General features: G+C 38.8%; 1 protein-coding gene across 7 annotated transcripts in view; it reads left to right on the forward strand.

Moving 5' to 3' along the window:
* RAPGEF6 (Rap guanine nucleotide exchange factor 6) overlaps positions 1-21,458 on the forward strand; it is a 146,390-nt gene that overhangs the window by 109,561 nt on the left and 15,371 nt on the right. For 5 of the 7 annotated variants that reach the window (XM_081850305.1, XM_081850309.1, XM_081850306.1 and 2 more), the window contains 9 exons: positions 360-743; positions 1,314-1,525; positions 3,701-3,824; positions 4,592-4,615; positions 9,890-10,110; positions 12,817-13,008; positions 13,843-13,977; positions 15,215-15,328; positions 19,907-20,135. In XM_081850305.1, coding sequence (XP_081706431.1) covers positions 360-743; positions 1,314-1,525; positions 3,701-3,824; positions 4,592-4,615; positions 9,890-10,110; positions 12,817-13,008; positions 13,843-13,977; positions 15,215-15,328; positions 19,907-20,135 — 1,635 coding nt within the window. The remainder of the gene's footprint in view (positions 1-359; positions 744-1,313; positions 1,526-3,700; positions 3,825-4,591; positions 4,616-9,889; positions 10,111-12,816; positions 13,009-13,842; positions 13,978-15,214; positions 15,329-19,906; positions 20,136-21,458) is intronic. The other 2 variants (XM_081850307.1, XM_081850308.1) reach the window with 1 other exon arrangement.

Consider the following 21,458-nt stretch of genomic DNA (forward strand, 5'->3'; position numbering starts at 1 on the left):
GCTGGCTACCTTTATGCTGAAATGGGAGTTTGGGTACTATGTGGGAACGATGGGGAGGGTGTTTTTTGGTAAGCAGTGCAAGTGAATGTGTGTCTACTCACAAGCAAGCCCTACTGAATTCCTTATATTTTAAGGCCCTCCACTGCCGCAGGGAGCCTTGTCAAGGCCCTCTGCTGCTGCGGGGAAGCGTGGCACACCCTCCACCATGGTGGGGAGGTAGGGTGGCACACACTGTTGCCGCAGAGAGGTGCAAGAAGGCCCTCTGCTACTGCAGGGAAGCTATGTTTAGCTATGTTGCTCCTTTTCTGAATTTGTATTAAAAGACATTTAATGTTTGTTTCTCTAACAATGCTTTTTAGGTATTACTTGAAAAATAATATGGAAACTGAGACTCTATGCTCAGATGAAGATGCTCAAGAATTGCTTAGAGAGAGCCAGATTTCCCTTTTACAGCTGAGCACCATTGAGGTAGCTACCCAGCTATCAATGAGAGACTTTGAGTTATTTCGGAACATTGAACCTACTGAATATATTGATGAACTATATAAACTTGAATCTAAAACGGGGAATGCTAATCTAAAGCAGTTTGAGGATGTTATGAATCAAGAGACATTTTGGGTTGCCACAGAAATTTTATCAGAGCCAAACCAGCTTAAAAGGATGAAGATCGTAAAACATTTCATAAAAATTGCTCTCCATTGTCGAGAGTGCAAGAATTTCAACTCTATGTTTGCTGTTATAAGGTAGGTTATTCTCTTTTGATAGATAGCAGAGAAGTAGAAAACTAGAATTAAAATGAAGTGCCTGATCATAGCCTTAATATCAGAACTTGAATAGTTATTGGCAGATCTGGGATGTGCTTGGTAACTGAATAGGTATGTCATAACATACTGATAGAAGTTTACTGAAAAAGAATGTACTTATGACTCTTTGGGGTTATTAGGTGGAAATGTGTTGTTTATAGACATGGACTCTTCATACATTTTAGTTAAATGTACAATAACATCTTTAATTGCAGGAATATAATATTATTGATAAAATTTATTAACCAGGTTCCAGATAATCAGGCAACTAATTTTTCATGTGGACAAGCTAGCATACTTTGTACCCAACCTCATGGAAACCTTCACTTCAGAAAGCATTCTTTTATCCACACTATTTCACTTGTATCACCATATTTTTGTTTATGGTTTGGAGGAGGCTCCCTTCTATAGCCTGGGATATTAATGTGGGTCAGGAGCATCCTCTTTTGAATAGGGTGTATGAATTTGTTTTTATTTGATAACTGGTAATGTGAGAGTTATTTCTTGCAGTGGTCTTAATCTGGCACCAGTAGCTCGACTTAGGGGTACATGGGAAAAGTTACCAAGCAAGTATGAAAAGCACCTACGAGATCTTCAAGACCTTTTTGATCCATCTAGAAACATGGCAAAGTATCGCAACATCCTTAGCAGTCAGAGCATGCAGCCTCCAATTATTCCACTTTTTCCTGTTGTCAAGAAGGATATTACATTTATGCATGAAGGTAATGCCACAGAAAAGTAATGAGCCAGCTTATTAAATTGCATATTAATACTTCATTGGTTTGCGCCAAGGGACCTGAGGTTTGCTGCCAAAGAGGACATGATTAGGGCTAAGATTAAATATACTATGGTGCACATAGAAAACTGTAAGCAGAGGGAGAGCATTTCACAAATGGGGAACCACTGCAGAAAAGTCCCATTCTCATGTTGCCACCCCTGGACTTCTCTTGGAGGAGGCAAATGAAGAAGGGCCTCAGATGATGATCTCAGAGTCTAGGTAGGTTTATTATTATAGAGCCTCATGAGACACAATGCCCGCAATTCCTTATTTTTTATTGACTTATAATGCTGATTATTTCTAGTAGCAAGCATCCAACAGAATCTGTCCTCTAGGAGTCACTGAAACCTTGGCCAAGTGAACATAACACCAATTTGACAGCATGTTATTAATGTGAGAGATGTCAGGTTCTTGGCCATGACAATTTAAAACCAGATGGTAGCAAAGTAAATACAGAGAATGGTGGTGGGTAGATACGTTTGATTGAATTCAGGGGTGGGAAACCTTCAGTTTGTGGGTCAATATTTGCCCATAATGCCCCTTTGCTTAAACCATGCCCATGTGTCAAACAGCTGACATCACTCAGTGATGTCAGCTGGTGAGCAGCAAGTTCAGTCCTGCTGGGTCCTTTGCGACGGCGCAATGGCACTTTCCCCCCTGGTGCCGTCGGGCCTGCCCTCACTTAAATATAATGCACCCACCTCACAGAACACTAATTCCACCAATTCCTACAAACTACCCCAGATTATCTTGTAGGGGACTTGTGTGAGGAAAAAATTAATAATTTGGAGTGTCAGGCAGGATTTGATCAAATAAACAAGAGAGCTTTTATTTAACAAAGGAAGTTTATGACACAAAATGGGTAAAACATAGGATACTTCAGATTATAATGCTATTTCACTCAGTTCTTTCTCAGTTGTTGCACAGCTGTTGCCGCTTAATACTTTGGTTCTTAAACAAGGTGGTGTTTTCTGTCATTTACACACCCCTTTGACAACCCTACTCCTGAGGTACTCCAAGTAACAGACCCAAAGGATCACCACACTCCTCTTAACTGGTTTGGGAATATTCTCTTTTTGTAGAAGAATCTCTCCCCTCCTGACTGGAATGAGTCCTAAGTAGACTGTATTCTCAAGGCTTCTACTTCTTCTGGCTCAGCCTCAGCCTCCCAGTTAATTCCTGGCCTAATTACTCTTAACAGGACACCATACACTGTCCTTCACACTAAGCTCAGAGACTCCTTTCTCTAGCTTTTGATATATTCCTTAGACTGGATGTTTCTACCCAGAACCAACTTTCTCTCCTGTCACTCCCTCTCTCCCATCCTATTCTCCCAACCTCTATCCCAACCTACCAAACTGTCCAGCGAAACAAACTTTTCCGTCACATCCTGCTTCACCAGCACATTCTGTGTGGGAAACACATTAGCAAACTGGACCCCTCCCTCACCCACATATTAACCTTGACAGTCACCTGATGTCATTATAACATCAGATGTTTGACTATTAATCGCTGCAGTGAAGAAGGAAATTCAGCAGGTACAACATCACCCCGATCAACAAGCTACACATGTCAAAATCCCCACTTTATATCCCCACTTTATATAGCTATTGCAGTATAGGGGCCCTGCCTCCCTACATCTGCCACCCTAACTCTCAAAAAAGCTGAGAAAAATGAAAATTAACAGTAAAAAATTAACAGTATATACCCATATTTGGCTTAGCATTGGCTCCTGTGTCTGAAAGAACTGAAAACTGTTGAAGATGAATTATTTCCACCCTAAATTAAGAGGTAGAACCAATTTTTAAAGGGCAATAACCTTGTTGCTATCAGTTTCCCGACCCTTTTATCATTGGAAAATCAAAGCGAACACAGTCCAATTGTAACATTTTCTTTCTGCTGACAGCTGCCACTATAAAAACAACTGAGTGAGAGTAAAGTTAGCATTTTGACTGGCATCCATACTCTACCTTACATCTTCTTGTGGTTTTAATGACACTTGAGTTTCAGACCTTTGACATCTAATGGTGGCTTGTGATATATGAGAGAAATAACATGTCAGTCTCTGAAGTGTTGTGAACCCTCTTAAGGTTTTCTTGCACATATTTTAATTGTATAGGAAATGATTCAAGGGTGGATGGCTTGGTAAATTTCGAGAAGCTCAGAATGATTGCCAAAGAGATTCGTCAAGTCATCAGAATGACTTCTGCTAATATGGATCCTGCAGTAATGTTCAGACAAAGGTATGGCGTTTAAAATGGAAATTTGGGTGAAGGGAGGTGTTCTTGTGTGGAGGAAACAATATGTGTATGTTCACATGTTTGTTTTTTGTTTAATTTCATTGTTTGTTAACATTTATCATGGGAAAGTGAATATGAAACAAATGTAGATTAATGCTGATTGCAATGCTTAAGTGAAGGTTTACAAAAGTTTTTAAATAACATTTGGCGTATTTCAATATATGAAGTTTTTAGCTTAGGGCTCTTTCCATCTCACCCAGGATAAAGTATCATAATAGGAAAAACACAGGAATATCTTAAGTCAAAGAGGTTAGGCAATTCAGAGTAATCATTGGCATTGAAAATGTAACCCAGTAAAATGGAACTTCTTATTAAAAATTCAGTTGTAATATGATCAGTGCCAGGATACAATAGATCATTAATTTGTACTGTCCTTGAGATCAGGTTGTAGGTTCGAAAGGCAGTGAGTGATGTGTGAAAAACAGCACATGCCAACCTAAGTGGAGGTTTCCTTCAAAATCCATGGTCTTTTAAACTCCCAACCCTTTGGTTCTCTGTGCTTGTGTATTCACTGCACATAGTAACAAATTCTGTCTCTATTCCACTGAAAAATGTGTGTCACTGTTTTGAGAATTGTTTTACTTAATTGAAATTTTCATTTCTCTCTTTTCCTGTCTACATCCTCTTCCTTTCTGACTCTCAACTGTGATTTTCCCCCTTTGCTTTTCTTTTTAAATACATGCTTCATTGTATATGGCTCTTGCTTACAGGAAGAAGAGGTGGAGGAGTTTGGGGTAAGTGTAGAGATTAATGCAACTAAGACTCAAAAAAAGTTATGCCAATTTTAACATGCTGCATCCTCATTAATGCATGCATCTGAACAATAGCATGCATTTTATTAACTCTGCAACAGTTGTTTCTAACTATTCCCAAAATTAAGGAAAAACAGGCCCACGACGATAACATGGATTCTTAACAAACCTGAATGCACTCATGGGTGGGGAGGGCTTTTCTATTACAAAATCATAGTGAGCTTATCCTTTTCACTTGAGGTTAACATAACTTTAAAATTTTGACATTAAACGTCTATTAAAGGATGTCCAACTTCCCTTGCCTCTACCATGGAGGCATTCCATGGTTCTAAATCATAGATTTACTTAGAAAATCCAGCTATTTGCTTGAAAATGTCACTACCTTGGGCTGTAAAAGAAGGGGAAACAGCTTGATAGCCACTTGTATGAAGGATCCTGGAAGCCACAGAGTTCTGTCATCAGCACCTAGAGACATCCATGCAGTCTGCATACTAGGAATGGATCTCCAGCGAAGAGTCTCTTGTCAGAGGGCTCAGTCCCCAAAACTCTGGACACAATCTCTCTAGAAGTTGTGTATTCTGTTATTACTCAGTGCTCATTGGCACTAGAGACCTCTGTGTCAGAAAGGAGTGGCTAACTTGAGTTCCTCCAGATATTGCTGGACTCCAATTTCTATCAGCTCCAACCGGTATGACCAAAGGTTAGGGGTCATGGTAGCTGTTGTCTGTTAATATCTGGAGGGCCACAGTTTAACCACCCCAATGTAGGCTGAATTGCCAACCAGTCCAGCCATCACAACTGCAGAAGAGGACCTGCTGACACCCACAGGAATTCCAACGTCTTCCGGAAGTCCTGTTCTAAATTCATATGACTAGAACACAGCAGCCAAATCCCCCTTTTTGATGGAACAATCTTACAAACAGCAAATCCTTGTGATGAGTAATCCACTTAATGGTCTCTCCTTTCTACTTCTTGTCTGCATGGATTTGGTTATAAACAGAAGAGCTTCAGTTTGTTTCTGTCTTTTCAATAAGTAACACAGCTTACTTGCTATATCCCCGCATGTTTACTGTGTCCAATTGGACCCTAAATTCATGCTTTGGCAATCTCAAATCTTGATTACTGCAATGCTTTCTATGTGGGGCTACCCTTGGGTCTGGTCCACAGGTTCCAGCTGTTCTAGGATACTGTGGCTAGACTGATAATGATGCCACCAGGCCACGTTCAAGGTTCTTGTATTAATGTACAAGGCCCTTAGCAATTTGAGACTGGGAAGCCTCAGGGTTTGCTGGACCCTTTCCATGCCTGCTGGAGGTCTTTGTGGGAGTCACTGTTACTGGTTTCCCGTGGCTCAAATTGCATGGCTCAGATCCCCAAGAAGTATGCATTCAGTATTGTGGGCCCAATTTCATAAAACCCTCTGCTAGTTGAGGTCAGACAAGTCCACTACCTACCTATTGAACTTCTGGCACCCACAAAAGACTGTTTAAAAAATCCAAGCATACTTTTTAATTGAATTCTGATTTTATAGTTTTTATTCATTTGTAGTCTTACTGTATTGGGTCTCCTGTACACCACTTAGAGATGACTGTGATTAAGTGGTTTTCAAATTGTTGGAATAAAATAAATAATATAGAGTATATTATGGCCTGTTTGCTACCTTAACACAATAGTGTTCTCTTGCGTCTTGGCAACACATGGCTCCAATTCTGGATGGAGAACCTTGAATCATTGTCTCCTTATTAAGGCAAAATTTAAAAGCCCCTGCTTCAGAATTACAGTGTCTTTTCTTTTCATATTTTATTAGAAGTCCTAGTCATTCCTTGAATGTATGCAAGGGACCAAGATGATCACTATAATGCAGCCTAAAATTTCAGCCAACATGTATAAGCTACTTAGGTGTGCACACATGCATAGGCTCATGCTATTGGGCAGTTAGACCTAATTGCTCCAGTCCAAAGTTTTGCATGCATTTTGATATTGGGGTTTCATGGGGTCCATGTTAATTTAAATCCAGAGGATCAATCTATTCACACAGAGTATCACACATTTAATGACTGCTTCTGTTTAAATGAATATGAAGTCATTCCAAGTAGTTAAGCTATATATGGGTATATTGGCACTTCTGTACCCAGACCATAGCACTGGATCAGAGTGATTATGTGTCTTGGTAGTAATTTTGCATTGTCTTATTACTAAACAGGGGGAAACTTAACAGTAACTAAATGAGATCATATTCCTGAGATATGGAATCTGCAGAGAAGAACTTGAAATTATTTCCCTTAATAGATTATTTCACCCTTTTATAACATTCCAAAAACTCAGTTTTGATTTCTGGAATGGACAAGATTGAGATTTCAATTGTTAATAATGGGGGAAGGGCAAAGAATAGATGTTTCTTCTAGATCAGTGGTGGGAAACCTCTGACCCTCCAGATATTGTTGGACTTCAGCTCCCATCAGCCGTAGCCAATACTGTCTATAGTCAGGGATCATGGGAGTTGTAGTTCTGCAGAAGTAGCTGGTGGGCCAAAGTTTAGCCAACACTCTTCTTGATTTTCCATATTCAGATGACAGTAAAGAACAAAAATACATTTCCTTCTTGTATAGCTTGCATTTAAACTTTTACTTGGGAAAATTAAAGGAACATGAGTTAATATGATGCTTTAATAAAAAGGATACTTAAATGTTTAAGTTAGTAAGATTAAAAAAACACCAAAAGCATGGTGTATAACAAACCAAAGTCACCAGGTTACATAACTTGTATTTCCATCTTGTGGTTTGTGAATGTTTATAGTTACGAAACTTTCCCATGTTAAATCTGTACAACATTCTGAGTCTGTTGCTGCTCTGATGTCAACAAATCAGTGATCAGTCTTCATTCTGTTGTGAATATGTGTTATCTAAACCTGTTGTTCCTTTATATGTATTATTTGACTCAGTGTGTCCCTTGTTCTTTCAATATCATTTCTACTTCTCAGAACTCATATTCTAATGTTTATTGCTGTTTGAAATCTTGCTGCTTCTGTTGTTAAGCTTATGTATTTCAAAGCATTTTCTGTTTGGCTGTGTCCCCTGTTGAAATATTGAGCTAATTTGTTTAACAGTTTAAAATTTGTTTCATAAAAAATAGGTGGTCCACTTTGTTTTGCTATAGCAGTACTTTTGTACCAAATACCATTCAGTCAGAATAAATATATACAATTAGCCTGCAGTTCAAAGTACTTTTTGAGACATATACTGGAATTACATCATCCTTGAAATTGAAACATACTCTCAAAGTTATTAAAACTGCAAAATCCCTGACAGGGAAGAAGCCTGAATATACATGGAATTTTTAGTAGCTTTCATTGGAAAAACAGGTTCTTTCTTACTTGATATACTAGATTATACTTGTCAGAAGCTTTCCCAAGATAAAACCAGAAATTTCACAAGTTCTTTCCCTCACATCCATTTCCTTATTCTCTTCACAGCTTCTCCCTGCTTTGTTTACTAGAAATCTTCCATCACTTCCTTTCCCCTTCCTGTTCCTGTTGCGGTGTGAGACAGAGGCCTTAAATCTTTCTCCTTTTCTATTATTCAGTATAGGGATCTCTGGAAATTTACCCAAACACTCCCTTAAGTTCTCTCATTTTCCATTTTCTTCTCCCGGTTTTTGCTTTACTGACTCAACAGTAAAGCCAAAGGACATCAGATCTGCGTATCTTCCTCAGAAGATCTCTGGGTCTCACGAATATGGAGTTTTTATATCTGTGTCAGCTTGAAAATATGTCTTTACTTGCTTTCTAATTACTTCCTATTTGGTATTATAGAACATGCTGCTTTTATTGACACATAATTTTTAAAATTCAGACTCTTTCATGACAATAATTAAAAAACAACAGCAGCTCCCTCCAGCTGAGGTATCTTCTTCCCCAGCAGCAATAGTTCTCTGTACTGAATTGGAAGGTATTTGTCTAGTTCTCCAGATCATTGTGACTGCTTGTTAGATGGCTCAGGGACAGATTATGGAAGGAATCGGAGCTCTCACAGTTTAAGTGCATAATGCCTAGAATTGTTTAAATGGCCACAAACAAATTATCATTTCTGTCTCAAAATAAAACAGGAGAAAATTTCAAGTTTGAAAGGCGCACACCTTTAAAGACAATCAGTCTTATTTTCCATTTACCTATTAAGGCACTTTGTTCAATGAGAGTAAAGCTTGTTTCTGTCCAAAGGTAGTAATTTTGTTACAGGTGTGATGAGAAGGATTTTGTAATAGTTGTTGTTGTTGAAGACTACATGTCTTCACGGGAGATAATCATCTTTAGAATCCCAGGTTCCAATTCTCCAAGCGCTGATCACTATTCAAAGAGTCCACCTTATGCATGCAGCTGGGTGACATTGTTTCCACATCCTGTCCAGCAGTTTCCCCCCCACTGGACTGCTGTGCTTCAAAATGCAGTTTGCTATTCAGAGAGTGACTGCTGGAATAAAAACATAAAGAAAAACATCCAGCAGTGTGCCTGGGTCTTCCACACACAAATCTCTTGATCACAGCCGTCGTCGTTGCTCCCATTTCAGAAGCAGAATAGTAAATTATAGCAGCTCCCAGCAAAGTCTTACATTAATCTCTCTTGGCAGACTCACCTTGTTTATCAGAGAACACATTGCTGTCTTCTGATAAATACAAGATGATATTCCAGTTTTTGGAATATGGTAAAAATAATGAAGCTCACCTACCCCTATGCAAAGTACTGCTACCAGAAGTTATTAATACAATGGAATTATGATTTTTGTTTTACTGCAAACATTTCCCCTCCAATTTTGCAAGCTTTTGAACAGCTCAGAGAGAGAAGAAAGGGCTATTTCAACCATCATTTTACTCATGCTCTAATCTTCTGAGACCAAATTGTGTTAACACCGAATTCAGAACTGTTAAGAAATTTATCTTCTGTCCCAAACACAGTATTGGGGCTTTTGGTGTAAGTCTGAAGAGCCTTAGTTACATCTGTTAGGAGGAGCTTTCGTAGAAATTTTCCTGGCTCCTGATCATTGCACACTTTTTGTTTTATAATTCTCTTCTGGACATATTAACTCAGTAGTCTTGCAGATCGCTTTAGAACAAATGTTGTGTTAACACTATTCATCTCCTTTTTAAAAACTTGACATCAGCATGCGCTTTTAATGGAAGAGTATTTGTGCTTTGGTGTCTGTTGCTTTGGTTCCTCACTACTAAAGTGGCTTCAGCTTAACTACCTGATGTCTTCTCTTGCAGATCACTAAGTCAGGGCAGCACAAACTCAAACATGTTGGACGTTCAAGGAGGCGCACACAAAAAACGTGCCCGGCGCAGCTCCCTTCTAAATGCAAAAAAATTGTATGAGGACGCTCAGATGGCCAGGAAAGTCAAACAATACCTCTCCAATCTGAATGTGGAAACGGATGAAGAAAAGTTCCAGATAATGTCACTTCAGTGTGAACCTGCGTATAGCACTTGTAAGTAAAGCAAACTTTTAGGAAGGCAATTGAGCTTGAACAGCCTGTGGTGTTAGTTAGGAAGAATGTTTGTGTCATTCTTTAGACTTAATTTTCTATGGTTACATAATTATGTGCATTTCTATGGGCTTTCTCTTAAGCATAGTTTTAATGCAGGCTAAATATATATTTAAAAGCAGATACTGCAAAAGCACAACAACCTCAAAACCCTTGATGAATATTTGGCATCTTGTCAATTTGAGTTTTGACTGAGTTTGCACAAATTTGAAATTATAGGTCGTACCATTGACCTTCAGTTGTTAATCTATGCGCTTATCACTAGCCTGCCAAAAAATCCCATACTATGTTGCAGTATTATTAGTTTTTTGCCAAGTTAGCACTTTACAGAATTAAGAAATGGCATTGGTAAGCCTAGTGTAAGCGATAAGAAAATGAAAGGATAAAATATTATCACAGACAAATAGTTAGAAAGACATAAGTAAAGAAATTATTTCATTGGGAAATGAGAAAATAGTAGAGAGGAGAATGATATACCATGATGGTCTGACACTTTTTGAATGCCTTGACTATTAACAGAGGTTGTTGCAGAGGAAGAGTTTATAAACAGACCTCTGACCTGTGCTATTCAGGAAATAACGAACGTCTTAAGACAGACTCCAAAATATAATGCACTATTAAGGTTATCTAAATTTTGGCAAGCAATCGTAATTAATAGTCAACATCTGGAGGGCACCAGGTTGGGGAAGACTGTTGTAAACAATCCTCAGCCCGTTTGCATTATTTTTGTGTCTGGGTTTTTGTGTGCCTTTTTGTTCTTACCATTTGGGAAGACTTTTGTTTTCTGAAAGGAGCCTTCTTGCACCTGATCATGCTCATTAACCACACTAACGTTCTCATGAAATTTGCTGGCACCTTTTGTGATCTGCAGTAAATATACCTAAGCTTCTATTATTGTGGTTTTTAATAACCTCCAAGTTTTCTGGAGATATTTGACTCTTCTGACATTCCCTCGCCACTTCCTTTTCACTAGGCTTCCCAGTTTGGAAAAGTTCCCTAGGTGACCTTGGGCAAGTTTCTCTTCATCATCCTTGGCCCCAAATTGTCAGTAAGAGGGATGACAAACTGTTCTGCCTGGCCCAGTGGTTATAAAAATTACAGCTGCCTTTGGCAGTTTGTCGGGTGGTAAACAGGAAAGTCCTTTTTCAGTGATGGCACACTGTTTATGGAATTCTCCTAGTACTGAATGTTACATTTTCTAACATCACAAGACCTTGTTTTTTCTAGTACTTTTAGTTCCATTCCTATGTTGCTGATCTTCCAAGACTCTGCTGCTTTTTCAACTATTAGTTGTTCAAGTGTTTTATTTTTTTAACTGTAAGCAGTCCTGGAAGTTTCAGTATTTTGTAGTAATCTTCATCATCACTGTAACTAAACTTATTTGTGCTGATGTTCTTCCTCCCTTCTTCATCCACAACATGCACAAAACCCAATAAGCTGAACCCTAGCCAGCCCCAGATATATCCCTGAAGATGAACTGCCATGCATTAACGACCAGTAGTGCTACAAGTGGCTTGAGTATTCACAGCAGCTCCCAATCAGAGAGGTGCATACTACAAAACATGCAGTACTGGGCCAGGAGCTATTGTGACTGCTCACAGGTGTGCCAGGGATTTACCAGATTTGAGAGAGCTAAAAGTGCAGCAGAGTTGTGGACAGTATCCTTGGGAGAGCAAGTGGTTCCTGCCAACGTTGGCTCCCAACCCTTTCTCTCTACTTCCTAATTTTTGCTGGGATTTAGCTTAATTAAAATTTCTTAGTGCCAGGATTTTGCCTTCTTGGCTGTTGAGAGTTTTCTGATCTGGAGTGCTCCGAATTTTTGTATGGGTAGTCTGAGATATAGGTATACAAATGCTTCTGTGCTTCATCTCAAAATGTTGTATCCTCTCCAACAGTAAATTAACAGAAATGTAAAGATAAAGTTTGAATGCACTGTTTGCTTTTTAACTTCAGATGTGATTTAATTGTGCACAGAGGGTAAAAGGCAAGCACCATGAAGTTATTTCCCAATAGAGGTTTTCAGCTGTATATCCTGTCGGAGAGTACCAAATGCACATATTTCATTGAACTTAACGGAAGCATGTTTCCCTCATTGAAACAGAAGCTTACTTTCCTTATGAAATCAGGAACAGGGTTTCATATATAAACAGTTATTTTAGCTGTTTAGAAAATCTGCCCTCTGGAAATGCATAACACAGTGGAAATGCATAACACTTAGCTACCAAAAACATTTAGTGCTGATTCATAAAGCAGATTCTCTCCATTTTTTAGGGCTTTTTTGGGGGGGGGAATAGTCACAAATCCTGCATGATTTCACCTTGCAAAACAGGTCAGAGCTGTAATGTGTTGCACCATTTTTGTGCTGGGTGCAGGAGTAGCAGCAGATGAGGCTACAACATAGATGAGCATCTTCAGATAAATTGAAGTAGTATAGTTTATTCTATGAGTTAAGTGTGCCACCTAGTGGAACACTGGGAGTACCTTTCTAAAGAACAAGTGGATAAGAATCCTTACAGATATCGCTATGGATACAAAAATACCAGCTTGCCATCTAGTGTTTCAATACACATTCCATTTTAATTGTGGTTTTTATTAATATTGCAACAGATTATAGGGAAAAAAAATGACTTCTCTTTTTCACCATGTCAGTGACGAAAAATCTAAGTGAAAGACGAGGTGGAAAAGCTGTAGAAATGTCTCCCATGCCACTGAGATCTGTTGGCCAAACTACAAAAGTTCATCTACATCAGCAAAACAGAATGAGTCAAGTCCTTCAGGTTCCAGCTGTTAACTTGTACCCCATTAGGAAAAAAGCACCAACAAAGGACCATGTGACTTTTAGTGAGTATTTATCTACAGGATTCACTTCTTAAATCAAATTACTATATAAAAGGGGCAGATAGAAGGTTTTGCAAGGCTAATGTTAAGCTATACTTACAGCACGTCAGTTTCATTTCCATTTTGATATAGCCATATCCTAGTATATATTTCACTATACAAGATTATAAAATCCTACAGTTTCAGCAGCAGATTGGTTATGTTTAAATTTTCCAAACAAAATCCTTTATTTTAGCCTGATTTTGATAATGTTATATTATCCAGGGCTAGTATTACTAAGTTTTGAAATATTGTTAAGATATATTTTTATGGCTTTAAAATGTATTTTATTGTATGGTTGATAAGTAGTTTGTATATTCCTTTGAGAATATTACTTCTTGAAAAATGCAAATATATTAAATAACATTTGTATAGAGATTTGAGAAGTCAAATTTTCCATAAAGACAAATTAAGCCATACCAAATGTTTCCAAATCTCCTACATTTCATGGAAAGGGACACTGAGAATGTGAATTGTTTCTGCTAAATGTCTTGCAACTTCTATCAAATTCATGTAAACAAGAAAGGGGTGATTCAAAATTCTGTTTTGAGGTTTGGGGACAGTATGAGTCAGTGTGTTTTTTATATATATGAACATCTCCCAACATAACTTGAGGGCCTGCTGAACATTGCTGGCTTTTAAAAGTTGTCTTCCAACAAAGTAACCTTCACAAAGGAGTCCAGGAATAATTTTGGTCATAGTTCAGTTGCCTTTGGACCATAAAAGATGCTTTTGTAGGAACCTTCAGTTTGAATTGTGTGTATAAGCATTTGTCTTGTTTTGTGATTGCTCTCATAGGTGCAGGTTCTCCTCAGAAGTCAATGAGTTTGTCTGAGGAAACAAACAGTAAAAAACAAGCAGAAGACAGTATATCTATGGCATCTTCTTTGCATTCCAGTCCTCCTGCTTCTCCTCAGGACTCCCCACGCAAAGGTAGGAGTAGACACAAGTTTAGTCTTAATATGTCTCAGCTTAACTATATTTTAGTTTTCTTCTCAGGATCTGTCTTTCCTTTCCTCAGTAAACTCAAAAGATGGACTTTGGGTGTTCACAAAAGGCATAACATATTCACTGGGGAAAAGAAAAGAAACTTCATGTGTTCATGGAAAAGACCATTGTGCCTGAAACCTTTCAGGAAAGTTTTTAGCATTGGGTATCATTATATTTTATTTATTGAAAGGCATTTATAAACCACTTAATATTTTACAAATCTCTTAATTGGTATAAAATATAAAAATAATGTAATTATAAATGCAACCTAAAACAAGTAGAACAGCTGTATGAAAACATGTAAAAGTGTATAAAATAATTAAAACAAAAATTCAGGGGATCACGCACATAAAGGTCTGATCTTATAGATCAGGAAAAGCTCTGGCGGGGTGTGGGGGGAGATATGTAACCGCTATAAGTAGGACGATGTGTTTTTATGTGTGTTGATTTAATATACTATTTAAAAGGCCATAGAGTGATTCGCCAAAGGCCTGTAGGAAGAGGAATATTTCTGCCTGGTGCCTAAAGATATGTAACAAAGGCGCCAGGTGAGCCTCCCTGGGGAGAGCATTCCAGAAGCAGGGAGCCACCACAGAAAAGGCCCATTCTCAGTGTCGCCACCCTCCACACCTCTTGTGGAGGGGGCAAACAAAGAGGGGCCTCAGATGATGATCACAAGGCCCAGGTCCGGGTTGCAGGGTCCAGGCTGGTTCATATACAGTGATTCAAAAAACCATGTGTGTCATTTTTTATTTTTATTTTTGGATAGTTGACTATTCTTGTTGGATTGCCAAAAGTTACTCCTGCTAGAATTCTTCTACATAAGCATGCGACTTTCATTAACTTCCATGTGACTCCATGAGGATTGCTTTGTCTCCTTTGATTTCAGTTGTTGGATACGCATTCAGGGGTTGTTGTTTTCTTTAAGAACAACCTTGTTTTGATAAAAGTGGCCTCTGCCCCGTTTTGTATTTGTTAACATCTCATTGCAGAGCTAAAATTAGATTACTTGTTCTCTAACTAATTAAACAGGCACATCATTTCCCCCTCTTTACTTAACTGCAGCTTACGTTTCCTTTTGTGCTGCATCCAAGTGTAACATTACGTAGATTAAAAAACAAGAAGAGTGTTTCTTTTACTGCCAGTGTATTATTTACTTTGCATGTTCCTTTCTTTGTAGCTGGTAATCCCCAGAGGTCCGATCACTGCAGCCAGATCAACCTCTCTGGCTCGTCCTCATCACTTGCAAGCGAAGCAAGCAACAAGAACAGTGGACAGCGCAGCTACGGAATAGGTGGGGCTTATTTGCAAAAGAAAATCCAGCAGATGACTAGCAGGACAGCAGAAATATCAGTCAGTGCTGAAAAGAGGCAAAGTGAGGATGCCAGAGACAAGGCAGAGCTTCAGTATAAGCCCAGGAAAAGAATGGTCTCTCCCTTTGCAAGATTCAGGGAAAGGAGTATCTCCAGGGAAAGATCAGCTGTCGCCCGTGACATGGATGCAAAGTGCATGCAGGAGGAAAGGGATAGAGCTGAGAAACAAAAGGACATAGACAGTAATGTGTTGCATACAGCCAGTAGCCATGGAAACAGTAGCTCTCTAATGTGGTTATGTCCACAGCTGAGGCACAAGAGAAGGAAGACTATGTGACATGCCGTTCTGCCTGTGTCAGGCTTAAATCTGTATTTATACTGTAAATATTTATTCAGATATGTTAAGTATGTGTGACACCATTTTGAGTTTTTTCAGACATGGAAGCCGATATTAGCAAGAAATTCATTTTTACTTGTACATTTTCAGTAATAAAGCTGGAAGGACCACACTCCCTTTAGGAGCTTCTTAGAAGACCACCCAACCTCTTCTGTTGGTGATGGTTGAGAAATGACTAGAAATAGACTTGTATCTCAGCTTAATAGCGGATTAAGCCTTGTTCTGCAGGCTTTGTACAGAGGATGAGAATACAGCAAGTGACTAACGGGTCACGCTTTCTGGAGCAAAATACTTTTTAAAATATGCTTTGTTATCTTGCTTTCTAGACCCCTGCCACATACATGGCGACATGCAATTTCCAGTTGGGCTGCTGCATGATATGCAGTTACATACATGGCAAGCAAATTGTGTGAAGCAGCTCTGTGTGCACTTCCTACTATTCATACAGTTCATATAGTGGTGTGGATGAGATAAACAGAACCGTAGTGGAGTAATTGCTTCACACATGATTTGCATATAGGAATCAGCCCTTGTAGCTTGACCTATACATAAGGACCATGGCACTTATTTCAAGAAAGTGTGCATAAGCTTGTATGTACCTTTTTCATTTTTCTTTTGGAGAGACCTCAGCCTGTTTGAAATATACAACAGTTCTCAGTATTTGTCCTCTTGTAGGGATAGCCTTTGAACTGTGTAGCCACAATCTACAATTATCATTCATATCACATCAGTGTGCACTACTATTCAGTTATGTGTAATTTGTACCCTTTGGGGATTTACAGCTTCATTTTACTTTTAAAAAAAATACAGGTGTGAGTGTTTTATGTAATCAAAGGTTTTAACTTAACTTCCCAACTGCTTTCATGATAAAGAGGTTTCTGCTTTTACTATATACTTAACATGTTTCACAGATTTTCCCTAACTTGTTGTGAGTAGATGCATTTTGAATTGTTATTTTTAGGCAAAATGTATGTGTTTACATTTAAGCTATTAGATATATCATCTCATAAAATATCACACATGGTTACTTCCCGCTAATGAAAATATTTATAAATTTGTGCATACCTCAAAGTTTATGGATTTTATATCCCAAAATGCCAGCTTGCTTATTAATTGGGATTATTTCCATGTGTTTTGTATAAATTCATAGAGGTAAACACAGTTTTTTGACATGGGGAGCAGTTCAAAGAGTGTCTCCTTTCAAAATAAATGCATTAATAAATCTTGGCCATGTATCACAGAGGCATATGCATAGCCTATATGCACATACACAAGGAATGTTTCTTTCTCTTAGTAGCAGCTTATAATGGACCCCCAAACTGTTACTCAAACTCTCTTCCCCCAATTTAAAAAGGGCACAGATAACATACATATTATTCTGGGAATTTCAAATAAGCAAGACAGCAAACTAGTTTTTAAATTTGGGTGTTCTATATATGACCACCTACAGCAAGAGAAGCTCGGTGCTTATTTTTCCTGGATCATAAGCAATATATTGAGACCAATTTCCTACTTTCTTTTTACCAGTAAATTACTTTAAAAGCCCATATCCGATGAAGATAAGGGAGAAAAATAGAAACATGAAAAGTGCTAAGGCATTGCAGGAACATACTTAAAAAAAAGAAAAGACCTGTCAAGGATTGGGAGCAGTGAGAAACCATGTAACCATGTGTTCTGAACCATTGAATAAGTGATGGTGGTTTTGTCTAGAGTCGCCTGCAGACAAGTTTGCTTGCTTGTTTTTTTAGTTGACAAATGGAAAATTGCATGTCTGATTGGCCCATCAGATTCTACAGCTTCACTCTGGAAGTCTCCTGGTTTACTTAATGGAGGCATTTTCAGAACTGCCAGTACTTACTACAATTAGCTGAAGCAAACGAAATGTGATAGATAGATAGATGCCCTTAAAGTTCTTTTCTGCAGGGTTAAGATGAAGGTTTTGACTTGTCACTATTTTTGATATACTTACTGAGTGCCATAGCGCTTAAGTTGTGGACCAGGGCTTACGGTTTCAGTAAGAGTTGAACATCAGCATGATATTACACAGCCTAGGAAGTTCACAAGCATGAAATGTGTATCGGTTTTTGTTTTGCTGGCATCCATCTGTCTCGGGAGACAATGGAGGACTGCACCTTTGGGGATGAGGTCAAGTTGTTGGACAGTTGTAGCTCCTGCTGTGCCTATAGAGACAGATGCAGAAAAGACATGTTTTGCTGCAGCTGGGGCAGATAAAGGCTGCTGCAGATCCACAATGGTGTTTTTTCTCTCTACGCTCCTCCCACTGGTCATTTCTCCTCTGGTCACAGCTATGAATTCTTGACAGCTTGTCTCCAGGCACTGTGGTCATCTGCAAGGGATTCCCACGTGGCAGGGTTAATGTTGCCAGCCTTTATGTTACATTTGCAGACATCTTTGTACTGAAGCTTGTGTTATCTCGTATTACGTTAAATCTGAATCTTATCTTTAAAAAATCCATTTGAAATGTAATGCTCATTAAACTGAACATACGGGACTGGACAGTGCAGCCCAGTAAGGCTTAGCAATAATATTGGTATAAAAATTCTACTTGAAGCTCATATTTGACCGGTTCTCCACCAAAGTTAAACCACAGTTTAAAGCAAACTATGGCCTAAAGTGAATAAACAGTGTGCTAATGGGATGCTGCTTAGTTGTACCTGATATCCTCTGCTTCTGCCCTTACTTCACTGGAGAGGCAACAAACCACAGGCTTTAGAATTAATTTGTGAACCCATTGCTTCTGGGGTTTTTTATTGCCTCTCAACCCAGCAAACCCAGGTACTTTTTTTGTTCAGATTGCCAGATAAGAAAATTACCAGCACATTCACCTTCTAAGGATTTGCCACAGTTGCCTGGGGTGAATGAGGTTTTAGCGATCCTAGCCAGCTTACTCTCAACTGCAGTCCTAGAAAAGCAGTTCTTTCCACACTGGGAACACCCTGCGCAAAGAGAGCTTTTAAGCTCTCTGCCTTCCATGCTTATAATTTGTGTGATTTTAACCAGCTGGCCTCCAACTGTGTAAAGTTGAAATCACACATGTTAAGCAGCTGGAGAGAAAAATCAAGCTGTACCATATGATGGCCACTTTCAAATACCTGTCACATGGAAGATGGGGCCAGCTTGTTTTCTGCTGCTCTGGAGGGGACAGCCTCAACTGATGGATTCAAGTTGCAAGGAAGGAGAGTCTGACTAAACATCAGGAAGCGCTTTCTGGTAGTAAGAGCTGTTTGATGGTAGAATAGGCTCCCTTAGAAGGTGGTGGACTCTCCTTCATTGAAGGTTTTTAATCAGAGGTTGGATGGCCATCTGTCGGGTGCTTTAGCTGTGCTTCCTGCATTCCAGGGGACTAGATGGCCCTTTGGTGTATCTTCCAACTTCACAATTCTGTTAGTTACCTGTATCAATTTTTTCAGAACAACAGGTAGAACAAAAATTGGAACTGTCATTCTAATGAATACTTTTCCTACGTAACCTAACTGAAGCCAAACCGTCAACACAGTATCTATAGCCTATTTCAATCTAGATTTATGAACAGCTTAGATTTCATTAATGGCGGTGGAAAATGTTAGTGCAAATGAACATAAAATTACTTTAAACTGTTTGCGGGTGTATCTTGGGTGAAATTGTTGCAGATTCTTGATCGCTATTGACTAGCAAATTACTTTTCCTATGTATAGCTTCAGAATCAGAAGAATCTTTATTTGCATCAGCTACTAGCCATAGCGATAAAATAAAATACAGTGTACTGAAGAGAGAGGTAAAAACTTAACTATACAAAATACATTCTGGTTTATGTTTAGCTTTCAAAGAAGCCTTATCTGCAAATCCCATGTGTTGTTGGTTTTTTTGCTCTGTTTTCATTGTATATTATAGCCATTTGAAGGAAAGCATGCAAATTGTATCCTTGTGACAAATGTTCAAAGTAATTAGTGAAGCGTTGCTCGACTCTACAGTTGATTTTTTATTCTCTTCTTTTGAATGAAAAGGAAGCTCAGTAATGTAAAATGAACAATTAAAAAGCCATACAAGGGAGGAGAGAGAAGTGGTGGAAAGCATCCTTGTCTTTAAAATACCATAGCAGTGTCATAAATTAGCTGTCTGAACTCTTAAAAAGTTGAATCCTTTCTTCCCCTGTCCTCCTTAGGCTATGCCCTGATACCATCTGCAAAATCGGAGAATTTTTCAGATTCCAGCCACAGCGAGATCTCTTCACGGTCCAGCATTGTGAGCAACTGCTCTGCTGACTCCATGTCTGCAGCCCTTCAGGATGAAAGATGTCTGGCTCAGGCTGTCGTAGTTGTGGATTCAGTAGGAGCAGTTGAAAGGAAGGAGCACCCTCATCCGTCCTCTGAATACAGCCAGCCTTGCCCTGGGTAAGAAGTGATTGACATGTGAGAGAGTAGCAAAAGGATTTTCTGTTCAAGCCATTTACTGCCTATGCTGTAATCATGCTTACAGGTGCTATTAGCCTCCTGAAAACCACTTTTAGAAAGAGCAAAGTATGCTCCCTGCTCGGGAAATCTCAAGTTAGAATTTTAAACAGGCTATGATTTTCCCTATATTGGTAGGCCTTTAAATTGGTGTATTAATGTACATCCTAGAAAATGCATTAAAGCTGCAGGATTTAAATAAATTGCCTCTGGTATAGCACCGGGCACTGAATGTTCAAAGATGTTATCCTGGAAAACCCTGAAAAGATTTGCCATTTAAAATGTGTTCGTGTTCAAATGTACAGCGTGACCATGGTGTTTCGTGACAGTGCTTTAACAGCTCTGCTAAGCAAGTGGGAAATGTGCTTCCAGGCTTATGCCTAAGGCATAATGGTCAGAAACCTGGTTGCCGCTCTCAGAAGAGAAGATGGATTCTGTCAGTGCAAGGCTGGACAATACCAATTATAACTAAGGCCTCCAGGGTCTGTAGAACTTTTACCAACATTTATTTCTTTTGTAAAAAAAATAAAATCTTCCCATGTAGATTCAATTAATGTTGCTGTTCACTAATCAATATTCAGTTAATCACTGATTCATTTAATAACTGTTTCTTGAAATGCAATAGCACTTGGTGCTCAGTACATGATTTGCCACGTCAGCATAGGTTAAAAGAAATTGCATAAAGATTGAAAATATAAGATGTTGAAATTATTATTTCCTACAAGCAGGTAAAATTGTAGCATTTAGATGTGTAATGGCCTGATGCTTGTCTTGAAGAAAAGAAAGAAGGGTTGTATTTAAATAACTTTCCTCATAGTAGAAACACTAATATTAATGATCATGACTAACTTAGGTACGTTAATTTCAATTTGTTGACTACCACCCATAGAAATCAACATTTGCGGTTGGCAGAGCCTGTTGGCTAATGGAAAGACATTGTAATGCAGTTGTAGACAATGTGGTGCCCTACAAATGTTATTAGACTATAGTTCCCATCATCCTTGCCCAGTACCTATATTGGCTGGGGCTGTTGGGAGTTGGGAGTCCAACAATATTTGTAAGGCACCACATTGGATAACCCTACCGTAGCATTGTATTAGATATAAAAAGACATAGGTAAGTCTTCAGTACAGTAGTACCTTGGTTCTCAAACAGAATGTGTTCCGAGAGTAGGTTTGACTCCCGGAACCATTTAAAAACCAAGGCACGGCTTCTGATTGTCTTGAAAGCCACGCTGGACATTTGGCTTCCGAAATAGTTCGAAAA

The sequence above is a fragment of the Podarcis erhardii genome (assembly GCF_964252035.2).
Source record: "Podarcis erhardii genome assembly, chromosome: 2".
NCBI classification, from domain to species: Eukaryota; Metazoa; Chordata; class Lepidosauria; order Squamata; family Lacertidae; genus Podarcis; species Podarcis erhardii.